We start from the raw sequence: 17146 nt of genomic DNA on the forward strand, positions 1-17146 counted from the left end.
GCCAGCAGGAGTAGGGAAGTGATTGTGCCCCTGTACTCAGCACTGGTGAGGCCGCACCTCGAATCCTCTGTTCAGTTTTGGGCCCCTCACTACAAGAAGGATGCTGAGGTGCTGGAGCATGTCCAGAGAAGGGCAACGAAGCTGGTGAGGGGTCTGGAGCACAAGTCTTATGAGGAGCAGCTGAGGGAACTGGGGTTGTTCAGTCTGGAGAAGAGGAGGCTGAGGGGAGACCTTATCGCTCTCTACAACTACCTGAAAGGGGGTTGTGGTGAGGTGGATGTTGGTCTCTTCTCCCAAGTAACTGGTGATAGGGCAGGAGGAAATGGCCTCAAGTTGCACCAGGGGAGAATTAGACTGGATATTAGGAAAAATTTCTTTACTGAGTGGTCAAGCATTGGGACAGGCTGCCCAGGGAGGTGGTGGAGTCGCCATCACTGGAAGTGTTCAAAAAACTTGTGGATGTGGCACTCCGGGACATGGCTTAGTGGGCATGGTGGTGTTCAATTGACAGTTGGACTTGATGATCTTAAAAGGTCTTTTCCAACCTTAACAGTTCTGTGGTATTTCTTTATGGCCCAAAATGGAGCAAAATATTTTGATGTGGCATTCAAGAGAGACCTCGATCTGCCATTGTAATATAAATTATGATACAGAATATAGAAATTGCTTTATCTTTAGTGGAAGTCCAGATAGTTTTCTTGACCTCTTCATTGTCTCGGATCAATAAATCAGATTTGTGGATGTAGACTTTTTGTTTTGACAAGCTTTGTTAAAAAACCAAAACAAAACAAAAAAAAAATCCCACACAAACCAAAACCAACCAAACAAAAAAACCCTCCCACATTATCTGTAAACCGTAACTTGACTCACGAAAGCTCAGCACATGAAATAAAACATTCCTATTTCCATTTGCTCTCTTTAGAACCATAGGGAAAGTTCAGTTATCTATCTGGATCTACATATACACATACTGATACTTGTCTTTAGATAAATAGCTAGAGCTAGTCACGAACATCTGCAGAAGCAGCACCTTCTGGGCTAAAACTGGCTGTTGTAAAACCCTGTGCAGGATTCCCATCTTTATAGTCTTTGATTTCAGCTTCCCAATACCTGGGTCCTAGCAGACTGCTGAGGCTACATTAGATTTTTGTTAAACAGCTGCTTTACATTATATTTTTATGTCATGATAACATTTTAAATAGATTTTTCTAATAATGAACATTGAACTGTTTAGCAATCGTGAATGTAGACTAAACTTGAAGCAAATCTTAGAATGAGGCCTTCTGAGGCAAAACAAGAATACCCCCAATAAGCTGGGGGATGTCCTTTAGAAAATTTCCATACAAAGACCTGCTTGTATTTACACTTCTATTTGTATTCACACTAAAAAGAATATTTTATCTCCAATATTCTTCTTGTTCTTGATACTGCAAACATTAAGTCTGAAAGAAACACAGTTTGAAGGCACCGCCCTTTGATATGTATCTGGTATTTGCCAAAATACTGAAGGCAGATTTATGTTTTGGTACAAACTTTCCCTGAGGGACATTTTGCCAAATGAAATACGACAGCAGTCATCCTGCTGCCAGACTCAGTTCCAACTTGAGCTGGTACAAATCCCAGAAGGGGCTGAATCCACTTATTTGGCACAGGTTGATTGAGTCTTTACTTGAGTGAACTATTAAGTCCATCGTGGAAGCTGTATGCAGGCACAGTGTGGATTATAAATGAGAACGTTTAGTTTGAAGGGCAGTATCTAAGAAAGATCTTGTTGGTAAAGGCGTATTCCACCTAATGAAAGACCTAAGTATGTTGTGAATGCTCTTGTCCTGTACGAGAATAACAAGAGGCGATGGTAAGATGATGATGACTCCACACATGTGCACGCACAGTTTCTCTGTATCGATGCTTTTTTTGATAGCTTTTTTACTCCCCAGCAGCCTAATCCTGTTTATTTTGCAAGCCAAGACCTCTGGCTTGATTTTTGAAGGTTCTTAAACCTCTACATTTTGAACTTAGACTATGCTACATTTCAGTTAGCCTGTAGAAATTGCAGGAAAAACATAACCAATTGTTCAAGTAGTATTATTTATTCATATGTGGATTGCTTAAAAAAATTATTAAATATCCCCTGGAGTGTTTAATGCATTGTTTTCCCTACTTTGAGATGCAATAACATTTTAATGCATCAAGCCAAACTGTTTCACAGTCAGCTTCATCATCCCTCTTAAATAGTACATGACAAAAGAATAAAATATGTTAAGGGAGAAAGTATACTTCCGTGTGAGATTTTCAGGTTTTGGAGGTTGTGGTTTTTTACATCTTTGCTAGACGAATGCTATTAGTGATTTTTTTCATCTGCTCTAGTCTTACTGCAAGTTGTTTTGTTTTGTTTTGTTAACTGACAAGCACTGCTACTCATTTCTGTTCTTCATTTGCTTGGATGATAAAGCTTGTACTACCTTCTGAAGTTCATGTGTAAATTTAGTCTTACGCGGTTAAACTGCCAAATCGGATTCTAAGGTGCTTGAAAGGAATGCCAGGAACATAGTGAAGAAGAATTGTAGATAGCCAGATGTCCATCGTCTACAGAGAGGCGAGGGATGTGGGGCTCAGGAGCATGAATAGGACGGTAGAGATCAGGGTTCTTCAGGTTTGATGCTTTTGCTCACATTTGGTGTGAAGGGGCTGCAAACGGTTGGTGTATCATAATGGACAACAAACTTCAGAGGCTTAGTCATGTAGGTTCACCTCCAACATGAACTAGCCCATCTCTGAGTACTGCTCCTGGGAATCTGAAGCATCCGTATCTTCCTAGGGAAAGGGAAAATACTTCAGCGCAAGGCTAAGCCGCAGAAGAAGCGGGAAGAAAAGGACAGAAGAGGGAAAGGAAAGCAACAGGAGGATGAACTGAAAGACTCTTTGGCAGATGATGACAGTTCTTCAACCACAACCGAAACCTCCAACCCAGATACAGAACCACTTGTCAAAGAGGTACGACCCTGCTCATAAAAGGCAGCTCTTGTGTAGCTGGTGGGTCGCCCGTTAGAAGTACAGTCTCTTCCCCCACCCCCAGCTTCCATATACTGTAATACCTAACAAAGGAAGAATGTTAATTAAAAACCATCTTTCCCAGTCCTTGCCTTCACTTCTTCTCAATTAAGTTTGCTCCTCTGTGAGTGTGAACATGCTTGAATCATGTAGTCTCTGGACTGAGAGTGCCTGAGTGACTGTGGCTTGAATAAGCCGCCGGTTGTCAGCAGCGTTGTGGTGAATGTGTCTGCACACTCCTAGCCTATTCCACTTGCAGAATAAAATGCCAAAGTATGGACACTAATTTTACTCGATGATTAAGGTGTATGCTAAAACCACGCATTTCATCAGTTACAAAGGGCCAGTTTGCTGGTGGTAACTTGCCAGCAGGTAGTTAACTTAATTACCTTTGACAATACCCCTACCTTTATTTTACTCATTTTGCTTACATGCTTCTAGGTAATAAACTAAAGCCCTAACAATTTGTGTAGTGGTCGGGTTGTCTTAAATATTTATGTCCTAAAATATTCCATGTGCTAGGGAACCAAACAAAGTGAAGGTAATCGCAGAGAGAAGAAAACCAAGCCTAAATTTTGACAAGTCTTAAATTTGAACTTTGGAAAAGATATGGATTCTAGCTGGGGGGGAAAAAAAGAAGATAAATAAGTGTAATATATTTTAAAAGCTACAGTTTAGTAAAGTTTTCATTTGAAAATCACCTTTGATTTTTCAGGATGTCTATTTGATAGTATAGTATACTTCTACACTGTATAGTGCACTTGATAGTATATGGCCTGGGCCTGGGATAGATGCAGTACAGGTCTCAGTACGTAGATACGTAGACTGAGAGGCCATGGCCTGAGGAGCTGTGTATTTGCAAACATCTGATCTACTTGAAGCACATTAATTTGCTAGGTATTTCGATTTCTACTTCTCCAAATAGGAAAAAAAATAGATACCATGTTTTATAGGTGTACTCACTAAGTAGTAAAAAGATAGGTTCTATGCTGCAAAAATGCACGTTTTCAAATAGCATTCTTTCCTCAGCCCTATTTATACTATGTATGTTGTGATGCAAGAGGGACTTGACTTGTCATGAATATTAACATGTTGTTATAATGTCTTTTGTAGGAACCTGAAAAACAAAAGGGAAAAGTTATACCAGAAAAACCTGAAAATGAAATAATACAAGTAAAACAGAAAACTAAAAGACTGCTAACAAGTATCAAGAAAGAAATCCCTATAGATGTGAAAACCAGGTAAGCACAACAAAGGCTATTTAGTAGAGAAGGCATCGTGCTTGAAGGGAAGACAGATTGATAAAAATCTGTATTCAACTGTTATGGCTGCCAGTCTGCCTAATGCCAACAGCAGATCCCTTTAAGCAGCTTCCTTGTCCTGATATCAGGCAATATCTGAAGCTTATAAGTAATAAATTATTTAATGGGAATACAGTGTGTAAATAAAACGAGAGCTAAATCCAGAGAAGAAAATCAGGTTAAGCAACGTTAAGCTTTTTGTAACAGGTATCACATACACAAAATAGGGTTAATGTTTCTGCAGGAGCTTCTAGTGGCAGCACAGTAAGTCAGCGTTAAGACGAGTGCCTTTAGGTGCCCTTGATGAAATTACAGCCGTGCAATTTCCTTTTTTGTATCATAGAGCATATCATCATCAAGATCAGGGTCTTGGGTATGTTATTAAGGGCAATTGCTGCTGCTGCTGCCAGTGCCTTTCCCTTGCTGGCAGGTCGTTGACTGCAGATTATAGAAAGGGGAAAAATGAAGAACCTTAGTCTTAATATATCTAATTCATTCTGAAATATTATTCTGAAATTCTGAAATCAGACTGCATCCAAGTGCCACAAAAGTAAACTTAACCAAACTGAGGCATGGTATATTATTGGCTTGTTTTCCCTGTTGCTGTAATTAATACTAGACTAGCTGGGATTAGTAGTTAGTATAAATCAATTTTCTTCAAAATATTTCTGAAAACATTGCCTGACAAAATCTCCTCCTTATCTTATTTATTCTTACCATTATCTGCTTTCCTTTATCATACAAATCACAAGCTCATTACATGTGACAGTGCTCGGAGGCCACAGTAAGAGCTGGTTTGGAATTCTTCTGCAAGAAATAGGTAAAATAGTTACTCCCTAGAAAGTTTGAGAGACTTATCAAATAGCTGGAGAAAAAGAACAACATATAGCCAAATGAATTTGGTGGCGGGTTTGAATAGTTTTATGTCATCGATTAAAAGATGATCCTGTACATTCAGGGCAATAGCATATTGGGAATGTGATCTAACAAGAGTGTGTGGGGGCAGAGTAGAAAAACGGCAGTTGCCATCTCTTGTTTACCCCTGTATAATTAAGCAAGGTTTGTAATCCTGGAGCTCCAGGATGAAAGCTGCTCCTGGAAGGTGAGTGAGCCCTAATAAATGTGTGCGGCAGTGTGGGTAGAAAATGAGCCAGGGCTAGGAAGGGTGGAGTTGCATATAGGGGAAATACAAAACTCTGCTTATGAATAGCTTTGAAGATGAGCACAAGTTTGACATAAGAAAGCCACAGGAGACCAGTCTTTTGTAAGACACTATGGCGCATATATATGTGTGTATATGTGTGTATAAAAAAAGTCCTCTTCAGCACTTTAGAGAGCTTAAAAATGGATCTCTGTTTTCATTTAGTTCCTTGGAACTGTCTTATACTCCCCCGCTGGAAAACAAGCAGCGCAAAACCTTTCCATCCAAGATACCTACACAGCACCTTTTGACGAATGTGTCTAAATCAAGAAACCTCCCCAAAACGAGAGGTAGTGTGGGGCTATTTTTTATAAATACCTCGGGAGCTTTATTTGGTTGTTTGTATCCCCTCTTGAGTGTTTAATTCTAAGTCTGGTGTGAGAAGAAAGCTGTTTGATTTACTATCCATGGACTTGCTTTTCTTCTTTTGTTTTAATAGGTCCAAACAGTAAGCTAATGGAGAACAGGCCATCAGTATTAGCAAAATTTCTCCCCAGTGGTTCTGGACCGGAGCTAGGAAACACCAGCAGCTCAGAAGGGGAAAAGGATTCTCCACCACCAGAGTGGGACTCAGTGCCTCTTCACAAAGCTGACAGCTGTAAGTAATCACTAGAGGATGACAGAATTACTCTTCCACAATGAATAGCTGTAGGTAGGCTTGGTCTTGTTTATAGATCTTCCTGTCTTTTTTTTTTTTTTTTGCTGCGTAGCTGTGCTCGCATTTTCTGCTGTAGGCCTCCATTGATAGCACCTGGTGCAATCTGGGAGGTTTGAAAACCGCATGGGCAAAATGCGGACCATTCCACAGTTCTTTGGTGATGAACAGGACTCAGAAGCTGCTGGGGAAATTGAGGAAATGAGAATTACCACTCCCAAGCAAAATGTATTTTCTACAACAGATGGGGTTTTGTGTGAACCTCAAGGTCAAGTCTGCTGCAGCCAAAGTTGAAACTACGATTTGTCCTTGAGAGTGAACACTGAAAAGGCCTTAATGCAATGGTTGGCATGGGGCACTGTTAGAAGCTTTTTGGTTGTGTTGTTAAGTCCCTTGTGTGGACACCGGCTCGCCTTGCTCTCGGTTGCAGGCGAACACAAAGTCATCCACAGTGCTCACTTAGGTTCTTTCTTATGTACAAATCAGTTTATCTTGGTGCTTATACTGCAATACAGTGTCTTAGAAAATAGGTAGTAAACCTGACTTAATGATAGGTGAATGTAGAGAAGGAGCTACTACTTCAATCGCTGGGAACAGCCTTTGTCATAATGTGCCTCAATTTGAACAGAAAGGATAGCAGAAGTTTGAGAAGCCTTTGTCTTAAAGTAAACATTACAGGAAGGTGTTTTGTGTTTCTCTTTATAGCTACGGACAACCTTTATAAACTCTCTCTGCAAACCCTGAACGCAGATGCTTTCCTGAAACAACGACAGCCCTCGCCGACACCCGCCTCTCCATCTCCTCCTCCTCCTCCCGCATCGTTTGCTTTTGGGCCACGAGGAGGCACTTACAGCAGCATTGTGAACAGCAGCTGCAGCAAGTGAGTCCAAATCTGTACCTCCTATCAATGTCCCAAGCACAGAACGCTTGTGGAACCTATGTGCTTCATACAGTGCATCTCCCTCTTCTCAGACCCTCTTCCCATGGAAACAGCTTTTTTGCAGATACTACTGTGCATATCCTACCCTGCTGTTTAAATTTTTCTGGGGTTTCTTACAACTTGGTAGATTGGAAAAATGTGGAATTACATGAACTGTTCAGCTGTTGCTAACATGTTCATGAATGCTAGCTTAAATTGCTGCTGTTTTTGTCAAACTGCTGAAGTCCAAAACCTTACTCTCTTGTTTTTTTTTCCTCCTCTCCTTTAAGTGAAACGAAAAGCAAGCAGCCTAATGGTACCAAACATAAGCTGGCAAAGGCAGCTTCTCTTCCAGGCAGGAATGGTAACCCCACTTTTGCTGCTGTAGCTGCGGGTTATGACAAGAGCCCAGGTACTAGAACCAGTTTGGAGTTCTAAATATTTCTCAAATATTCTGTTATTTTGGTGTTTTCTTATTTTACTCATTTTTATATATACATATGCTTGCAGGTGGCAGTGGTTTACCAAAGGTTTCTCTAAGCAAGACGGATGTTTCCAGCAATATCAGCGTTTCCCACACAGCTGTTGACAGTGATGGCTCTGACAGGTAACTTTTATTAATTTTAGGCAAATACCTAGGCCCCTAGAAAAGAAGTCTGTAAGCTGTTACTGGCACTTTGAAGGTAGTGACAGAATTCATTCTGATTCCTTTTTTTTATTATTATTCTTTTTTTTCCCTTTTGTTTTTTTGTTTTTTTAAAAAACTGGTTTTTAAAGCCTGGGCACAGCCTCTCTCACCTTGCAAAAAAAATTCACAACTTATGAGTGACCCAGAAGTAGACAGAAGGATGTTCTGGATGTGCTGGGGACTTTCTCCCCCTCATTCTCAGTAAATCCACAATCTTGCGTTCCCCGGGCATCCAAACAATGAGAAATAAGTTTGGCTCTTTCAGGACTGAGGTGTGTGAACCAAGGTCACTTGAAAGAGTTTACAGGCAGATTATCTTGCTGTACAGCACTATCTTTTACTCCCAGTTTTAACACCGAGACCAGAAGGATCACTGGGCTTTTCGTTATGAGGAGTAGAATACAGCTGCGCTCAGTGGTGTTCCCTAAGGCATGCTGTCTTTTCTGACATGTTTTGGCAGTGCACGTGTGTCTTGCAAAAAAGCAGTGAGTGTCTGGTAACCTTTCTAGAATAGGAAAGAGACTTGAATTCAAGTTTCAGTACACAAAGGAATTGCTTTTCTGAGCAAAGTTTGTGGGTGGGGTTTTGACTGGTTTCTGTAAATGTTTTATCACTGGTTCCAGTTAACTCATCTGTATTTTGGAGAAGCTTGTCCACAAACTAGAGCGTGAGCACTTGTATCCCTTCTGAGTCGCTCTACATTGTATCTGCTTGTCAAAAAACCTGTGCTGTGGCTCAGGCCCTATACATGTTCTGAAAAACTGAGCAAAAGAGCTACTCAGGTTTGTGTTGGAGCTCAGTCTACGAGTTAAAGAGCCTTATACGTAGAGCAGTGCGTCACACCAAACTAGATGTATACACTGGAAAATGGTATTTCATTGAAATCTATAAAAATAAGCTAATTTCCTAACTCTTGATCATGATTTTTTTATATATATATTATTACAAATACATATGTATATATGTACGTACATACATATGTTTGTATGTATATATTTTATATATTTGTCTATAGATTAATAAGTCAATATTGTTGGTAGTACTGTGTTAATGAGTTGCGGATTGCTTTCCCATTACTCCATAATATTTAGTTCAGGCTTGTGGAGTCCTATCAGCAATCCCAGCAGTCCTGACTTCACACCTCTCAACTCATTCTCTGCATTTGGACATTCTTTTAACTTAACTGGAGGTGAGTTTTTGTTTTCAAATATTTTCCATATTCAAATACCAGTAAAGAAATGGGGTGTCTCCATTCTGCAGGCACTGCTCCCATCCGTGCCCCGCAAAAGGGTGACTACACAGGAAAGCGTGTTAAAAATTCAGTGGTGTATTCTGTGTTTCAGCCCAGAGAGAGTGGAAACTCTTAAGAGTGCTTGTTGGGCTGGAAACACCTGTTTTTTGAAGTTTCTCAGTTTCAGTAAAATTTCTTGATACTTGGTTTTTTCCTTAGTCTTCGCTCCCTCCATGTGTGTGGGGACCAGGTGAACCCTGAGTGCTGGTGCTGCCCTCTCCTCCTCATAGCAGAGAGGCGGACTGGGCTGGGGCACAGCCACTGCTGCCTCCGGTACCAGGAATTACCTGGGAAGGGAGTGCTGCAAAGCAAACAAGTGCTGCGATTATAAGAGGCTCCATCAGCTGGGTCGCTTACTCCACCTGCAGTTAACTTCTTACGAGGAACTGCGAGGGCTCTCAGTATTGCCAAGCTTCTGCCTGGCTCCCTGACTGTTTGCTTTTGGGTAAATAATACCAGGAACCAAACAAATCCCACAGGCTGATACTGAATGATCTGAATTATAATTATCATTATACTGAATTATTCACAGTAAGCAGATAACTTTTTTCCTTACTATAGCCATGATTCTAACTTTCTAACTAGCCACTGTCGGATGTAGGGCACGTGAGGTGAGATCTGTATCACTCTGTCACCTTTTCTAATCTCAGTTCTTGCACTGCAGCAGGACCTGCTAGAAAAATATGTGAAATTATTATCAGGAGTATTAGTCTGCTGTGGTTCTTGGAAAAAGCGGCAGAGGAATGTACTCACGTTTTTTCCATTTTCTTTTTAGAGGTTTTTAGCAAACTTGGTTTAGCTCGATCTGCTTATGGGCAGGATGTTCAGAGGAACTGGAGTGAATTCAATAATGTTCCATCATCCATCTGGGATCCTTCAGCTACAGATTCTGTACCCTCCTGGCCAACAAGCTCGAGTTCCCCAACTCATACAACTGCAGTAAGTGTTCAGTCCAAATACAGCTTTATGACTGTTACCAACCTGTTCTGTATCTCCCGTCTAATATCATTTAGAGGATTTTTAAATTTGGGTGAACAAAAATCAACAGAAGAATAAAGGAAAAGGGAAGCTATATGTATTCCTCTTCCTGTGTAGTCAAGTTGAAATGGCTGTTGGACAAAGAGTGCTTAGTGCACTCGCTTGCGGATGATTAATCCATGTAAGTTGTTTCACAATAAAAATAACTCTCACAAGAGCATCTTGCAGCACTTACATGGGAATGGAACACACTTTTGTGCTTCAGGATTGTGGAAAGAGCTGTTCTGCTCCTACGCCATGGCTGGACACTGCCTCTATCACTTCCAGTTTGATGGACAATTGCAAAGTCGTCAATACGATAACTTTCAAGTTTTGATTCTGCTTCTCAAGTCCAGTGTTGCACCTACTTGTAAATTAACAAAAGGTCAAAAAAAAAAAACTTACCTAAGAGTAAAAAACCTCAAATGTATTCTTTTCAGCTTAGGAAAAAACACTTTAGACTGTGCATACAGTGAAGCCTTTAAACTGACAACTAATGTTGATGGAGATCTTGAATATAGCCAAAGAAGAAGAAAAAGCCCAACTTTTACGTAGCACTGTGCTCTCGTCCTTGTGCCTCTCTATGTGTCAGAATAAAACTTACACTGCAACAGCTGTCTTCAGTGCCAGCTGAAATCGTTCTTCATCTTGTCTTCTGAAAATGGTTCTGTACTGAGTAAGAGGCAGTGTTTACTTCACCTGGTAGCAGTTCAGATGGAGTGGGGGAAGGCAGGGGGCAGGGGAAGCCAAAGAAGGTCACACAGCATCTTATAGACACACACTCACAGATCACGCCTTTGTCATGTGGTTACAGAGACTTTTGGGTTTTGGTCACACAGAGGGCAGATTTCTCAGCTTTTGATAGGAGGGATTGAGGACAACCAGAACAATCTCTCTGGCTCCTAAACTATTTCCTGGCTGCTTCTGAAAAATACTTGGGAGTGTGCTTCAGAAAGTGTCAAGACAGAAGCCAGACAAATAGTATAGAAAAATTGTCAGTCTTTCCCTTTAAATACTTTGATTTTGGGAAAATAAAGTCATTTTAGGACCTTATTCAAGGAGAAGATCACTTAATAAACGAGCAGCAGCAAACACTGAAATGTTCAAAGCCTTTTTAATGATAATGATTTTTTTTTTTCCCCCAAGTGCTTATGGTGTGCCAGGAAAACAGGAAAACTTGGCTATCCCTGTCACTGAGCCCCCTTGCTCTAAGTGCTAGATAAGAGAGCAGGTACCAGGCAAGGGCCCCATCTTCTCCTTTCTGGAACAAGAGTCAAAGCTGTTCTTGCAAACAGCCCTTATATAGTGATTTCTGCATTACCTTCTTTTCTAGGAAGGTTTCTGGGGAGTTGATTTTGATCATCCTCCTTGCTTATTCCTTGTTTTCCCATTTTATGTGTGACTCCTTTCCTTCTGTACTAAATAGAATTTGACTTCTGGGTCCTGTCTCCCCTCAGGCCTTGCTGCATTGCTGATGCTTCTACCCAAGTTTCTTTCTAACCAGAGTCACTTATTCCTGTTTCCTCCATTCCCCTGCGTGTAGTTCTGTCTGATGGCAACTTTGTACCTCCCTGCACCAGCCTTGAAAGGGAGCAGCAGTCTGATCTAAGGTGCTCTTCTCTGCCCCTCCTTTCCAGGTTGCTTCTACTTTATGAGCAATTGCCTTTTTGTCAGGTTGTCCCAAGTGTTTTGGGGACAGGTAGGAATAGTTCCTGGCTCTGGCCCACGGCAGGAAACAGGGTGGACTTTTAGTGTGCTAGGGTTGGTGTCTGAGCAGCAGAACGAGTGTTTCCTGCTGTAGGCTTCATAGTCTAATGCTTCTTTAGCTTAAATATAACTGTTTGGTTACATAACAGTAATAAATGGTGACCCTAGTTTGTTACAACTTCTCACTGACATTGTAGAACCCCAGCGCTGGCCCGGTTAACCCCCGAGTATGCTCAGACCTCCTGCCCAGCCCTTGATGCCAACCTTTTGGTAACATGGGGGTGTCCAGCCAATTTCAGGTATGATTAGACTGAGCATATCTTCTTCATTCCATGGGAGACAATGCAGACATTTTCAGACTCTATCTTGTTTTACTTTTCTAAAGGGATTTGTATTTTAATCTTCAGATGAAGAGTACGCTGATAGTGGTTAACCTTTAGTGTGCGTTATCTGAGGGCTGAGATCTTAGGAAGGGGTGCCCTATCTCCACCCAGCAAATCCAAACATAAGGATGTTTGTACCTTACAGCACTTACTGAACAAGTCCACTGCCTTTTGGATATATCAAGTTTACTGTATATATGCAAATTGAATTTACAGCATATGTACATTAAATCTGTTGGCACTGAGGTGTGTAGTGTGTTAAGCCTACATGTAGCAGGTTCTGTGCTAATATTAGCATGAAAGTTACGCTAACCTTCCTCGTCTCCATCTCTGGCTGCTTCCGGGTATCACTTTCCACCACACCAGGGGTTAGATTCCGCTGCTTGTTGCTTGCTACTGTTTGGGCTTTAATAATAAACAGTTGACAAAACCTGGGCCTTGCTCACTTCTGCTTGCTGTACCTGTCCTGTGCATCCCAAATGTATTTTTGATGTGTTGCAGCACACCTGCATCTGCACCATGGCCATTTGTCAGAGACTTCCAGATGTCTTCAGCCAGGACAGACTTACTGGAACTCCATGACAAATGGCCAGATCTCCAATCCCCTCTACCTTCATCTGGAGAAATTTTGGATGGGATTTGGATTTTTGAAAAAAGTTATGTACTGGGAATATGGGGAGGTACAGGGGGGCTGAACACAGGTAGGTTCATTCAAAATGTACCATTTATAACAGACATGTCTGAATACAAGGAGATAAGTTTGCAGACAGCCAAAAAAGGATCAAGGAATAGACTTTGCTGCTTCCATTACAACTTGTATTTTGTTGGTTTTTTGAGACTTGAACCATGTTTATCTGCCTCATTCTAACTAGTTTAATTAAGCTTGAGCTTTTTTGCCCTTGTGTGTTAAATCTTGAATACTACTAGTGCTTAAATTAGTAATGGTACAGGGATGTATAAGCTCAAACGAAAACAGCTTAAAAGCCTGCAATGCAATTGCACTCTGCAGCCCCTTCAGTTACCAGATGCCTTTGGTGACTGTTAGCAGTGTGGTTCCTCTGGACAAGCTCTAGCAAAGGGAGTTGAAAACCCCATGTTGCAGTGAAGATGGAACAGGTTCCGCAGCAGCCTTGCTGCTTCTTAGATCACTTTTTCTTTCAGGGCGGCTGTAAACAAAGTGAAAATAGAGGTTACTGAACTGCTACTTACCTGTCTCTATCTTTACTGCAGTCGATCCTTGGCAACCCAAGTGGCCTGTGGTCCACCACTCCATTCAGCAGTTCCATTTGGTCAAGTAACCTCAACAGTGGCCTTCCCTTCACCACTCCAACAAACGCGCTGTCAGGCATTGATCTCATGGGTAGTGAAAACTCCGCTGCACCTCCTCCGCCCGCTGCTGCCACCGTTGCCAACCCTGCTGAAGACATGGGACAGACCTACAATCCTTGGAGAATTTGGAGCCCAACAATTGGAAGAAGAAGTTCAGATCCTTGGTCTAATTCACACTATCCTCATGAAAACTGAAGTTAAGCAAAAGGAAAGAACTCTTATCAAGTCATGATACAATTCTGAATGCAAATTTTTGAAACATCATTTTCAGGCGTTGCTGGTCATTGCATTTTTATTCCCCCGCCCCCCAGCCTTGCCCCCAGTCATGCTTTCATCACTTGCTCCTTTTTAAAGTCTGTCCTGCAATATGGTAGTGTGAGACTGCAGATAAGCTTGAAAAAGTCTCGGTGTGGTCACAAATCCCAGCTACAGCTGAAGCCTGTAAATCTGAACAATTTCACTGGTTTCATATTTTATCATCTGCCATCTTTATTTAGGCAACAATTTGAACTATAAAACAGTCCTGGCATGCAATACTTTTATGAAAAGTACCTGTTTGGATTTTTAAATTTTTTTCCAGTATTATCCTCCAAGTTCTAATTTAAAATCAAAAGGCACTTTGTGCTAAAATGCAGAGTATTTTTTTAAAATAAGGCTGTCTTTGTTAACACAAGTTCTAAGAATGTTAAAAAAAAAAAAAATCCACAAAAAAACCAACACAAAACCTTAAGAGCAAAATGGCTGAATGTAAGAGCATTCTGTTGAGACTGTAATACACTTTCTGTGCTGTTTGTACATTTGTAAACCTGAATGCATTTTTAAGTTCAACTGAAATGCACACAGCCAAGACTTGTGGAAGAAACAAGATACCTTGTGCATTTCTTATGGATACAACTTTGGGTTGTACTTTAAAATAAATACTGCTTTTTTCAAGATCTGTCTGCTGTAATTCTGTTCTGGTATTTTCTAAACTTGTGCATGCATGAACCCACTTGGTGGGTAGCCTTCAGGCCAAAATCTGCTGCGTGTTGGGCCTGTATTAACAGAAACTTCAGTGCAGCTGAAACCTGGCTTCTCAGTGGTGTGGGTTTGTATAGCAGTGGAGAATTAGAAATTGTTTTCAGGGTTACACAGTGCCACCCACTCAAAAATTTGCTGGAAAAATGTCTACACTGTTTAAGTTTCCATGTATTGGGCACAGTAACAGCTGCTGCTGTTTATGCTACACCCATACCTTTGTAACACTGTTCTTGTATAGGTCTGAACAAGAGCTTTACTATTTTTAGATACGATTTATGTGTCCCTTCAGATGCCTGTTTCCTGTTACCAGTAAGGCAAGCCCTACTGACTATGTATATTCATCGGAGCTAAAGCCAGGTAAAAATGAACCCTTCCATTAACAGACACTAGCAACATAAATTTACTTATGACTCAGTGGCCCAGCTTAAAATTTATAGCAGCAGATTATCAGAATCCAGCCTTTAAAAGAGTAAGAACTCTGTATTTTAGTTAAACCTTTATGCTACAATGACTATTCTGTGCCACAAAATATGAGGGTTAGTCTCATTTATTTAAGTGACCACTTTTCCAGCTCACATACGTAAACAAATTCTCTGCAACTGTCAGATCACTGTTTTCTTGCTGCTACCAGCAGAAGCATGAAGATACAGATCTCTGAAATGGGAACTTGCTGGAATTCCTTTGTTCTTAAAATTTGGGTATTTCTAGAACCATGCAAGGTCATGAAATGTTCAACTTGGATTTGTATGCAATTTCCTTCTGAGTAACTGGGCAAGCAAGTCTCTTGCTGTGTGCAAAATAACAAATAAGTAGTTAAGCTACTGACAAGCCAGGGCCTGCTTCTCTGTAAAAGGACTTGGGAAGATAACTAGCAGTAACTTGAAGGTGAAAGGAGCTGTGTAAATTAATGTGCTGCCTCTTTTTCCCATCTTTTTCCCAGCAGGTGATTATATTAGAATTGATTCCATGGAGGGATAGAAACAGAACTGAATTCTGAGATACTAATAGTCCTCAGTGGTTTAAGCAGTTGTGAGAACAGGAAAAATTTTCTACTTTAAAAACACTTCCCTTTGAAAGAGGGGAAGCACACAAGTAATTCAGACTTTTTTTTTCCCTCCAAAAATGTGAGCCTTTCCCTTGTGTTAATGCAAATAACCTCTCCCACCTTTAGAATATTCTCAGTTCTTGCTTTTGAAGAGTTTCCTCTTGAGCACCAGTTAAATATAATTGAAGTTCCAGGGGTGCAACAACTGAACTATCAAGATCTTAGGAAACTGAAAACTGTGTGTGAAAGGGAGGAAAAAGCCTGTCCTCCTCCCCAGATGTATACAGAAAATGTCCTACGCCTAAAGACTTCCTATTTCTGAGTGTCCGTCCTTCCTTCCCTCTACTCAACGGTTATTTTGGAGAGCACCTTCACTCTGTTCTGCCTAGTTAAAGAAAGCAAAAGAGCTGCCTTGATAAGAAGTCCTAATTGTAATTGACAAAATTTAGGTGAAATAAAATCTGGACAAAAGTTCATTATTTCTAAAGAAATTGCTGTTTATAGTAAGTACGGGTGCAATGTGGGTTTTGCCAACTTCAATGATCTACTTGCTCCTTTACATGCAGTGAAAATGCTTTTAAAATTGTTGAAAACTGCAGGGGTGTGATGAGCCAGAAGCATCCACAGACATCACAGAATAATAGAGAGGACAGACCTCTTATGATGAGAGAAAACTAAAAGGAGATTTTTGGCAAAGCACGTTTGAAGTTACATAAAAATCTAGATGGGGTTGAAAATGTTGCAGCCTGCTGGAAGGACAACTTAAGACAAAAGAACATGAGAAGTAAGGTCAAAAGCTCAGAAGCAAGGATGGACTGTGTTTTCAAAAGCAGAATGAACAAGACCAAAGCTTGGAATACAAGGGAAGTTCCATCTTAAGACCAGAGGAAAAAACAGCTTAAAGCGTTCAGAAGACGGGCTGTCCTGGAAACCAGGGAGCTCACAGCCCTTCTGATAATTTAAACCATTTCTTCAGAGCAGCACTGGGGATGAAGTACTGTGAGTCAGCTCTTCTCTTCCAGACCTGGAAGCTACCAGGAATATGAAGTTCCCAGCAAGGAAGAGAAAAAATTACTGTTAATTTTGGTAATTATGTTGGTGCTCCAAAAGGGCAGTTCTCTTCTGCCAACTCTTAACAGACTTTAAAAGCCTGAAAAGTTTCTGGCCTGTTTTTAAAATCAGAAAGCCTGAAGTAGGTAAGTATGGCCCTAACGTGAAATCAGTGTAGTTAGTTAGCATGAGCTCTGTTTCAAAAAGCTCTTAATTAAAATCTGTAATGCCTTTCAAGTGTAAGGCTGTATCACAACAGGGTATAAAATTCCAGTCAAAGGACAGTTAGTGTTTATTTCACGGATACAGACACTTGGAATGAACTGACATACCAACGGACAGGTCTGGGCCCAGCCCTGGCCACGCTCTGTCAGCAGTGGTACATACCGTGCCTTGGCCACTGCCCTGCGAGAGAAACACCAAACTGGGGAAAGCTCTAGGATGAGGTAAGATGCAGACAGTGAGTAAAGAGCAGATTCTCAACACTGC

At 40.9% G+C, this 17146-nt stretch overlaps 1 protein-coding gene across 1 annotated transcript in view; it reads left to right on the forward strand.

Moving 5' to 3' along the window:
* TMEM131 (transmembrane protein 131) overlaps window positions 1-13737 on the forward strand; it is a gene marked incomplete at both ends in the record, with an annotated part of 103042 nt that extends 89305 nt beyond the window's left edge. Inside the window, 10 exons of the mRNA XM_082014307.1 lie at window positions 2819-2994; window positions 4165-4292; window positions 5719-5843; window positions 5993-6151; window positions 6914-7088; window positions 7418-7539; window positions 7638-7734; window positions 8907-9004; window positions 9882-10045; window positions 13444-13737. Coding sequence (XP_081870433.1) covers window positions 2819-2994; window positions 4165-4292; window positions 5719-5843; window positions 5993-6151; window positions 6914-7088; window positions 7418-7539; window positions 7638-7734; window positions 8907-9004; window positions 9882-10045; window positions 13444-13737 — 1538 coding nt within the window. The remainder of the gene's footprint in view (window positions 1-2818; window positions 2995-4164; window positions 4293-5718; window positions 5844-5992; window positions 6152-6913; window positions 7089-7417; window positions 7540-7637; window positions 7735-8906; window positions 9005-9881; window positions 10046-13443) is intronic.
* Window positions 13738-17146: the final 3409 nt, after the last annotated feature.

Source organism: Phaethon aethereus (genome assembly GCF_964289735.1).
Source record: "Phaethon aethereus genome assembly, chromosome: 1".
Lineage (NCBI taxonomy): Eukaryota > Metazoa > Chordata > Aves > Phaethontiformes > Phaethontidae > Phaethon > Phaethon aethereus.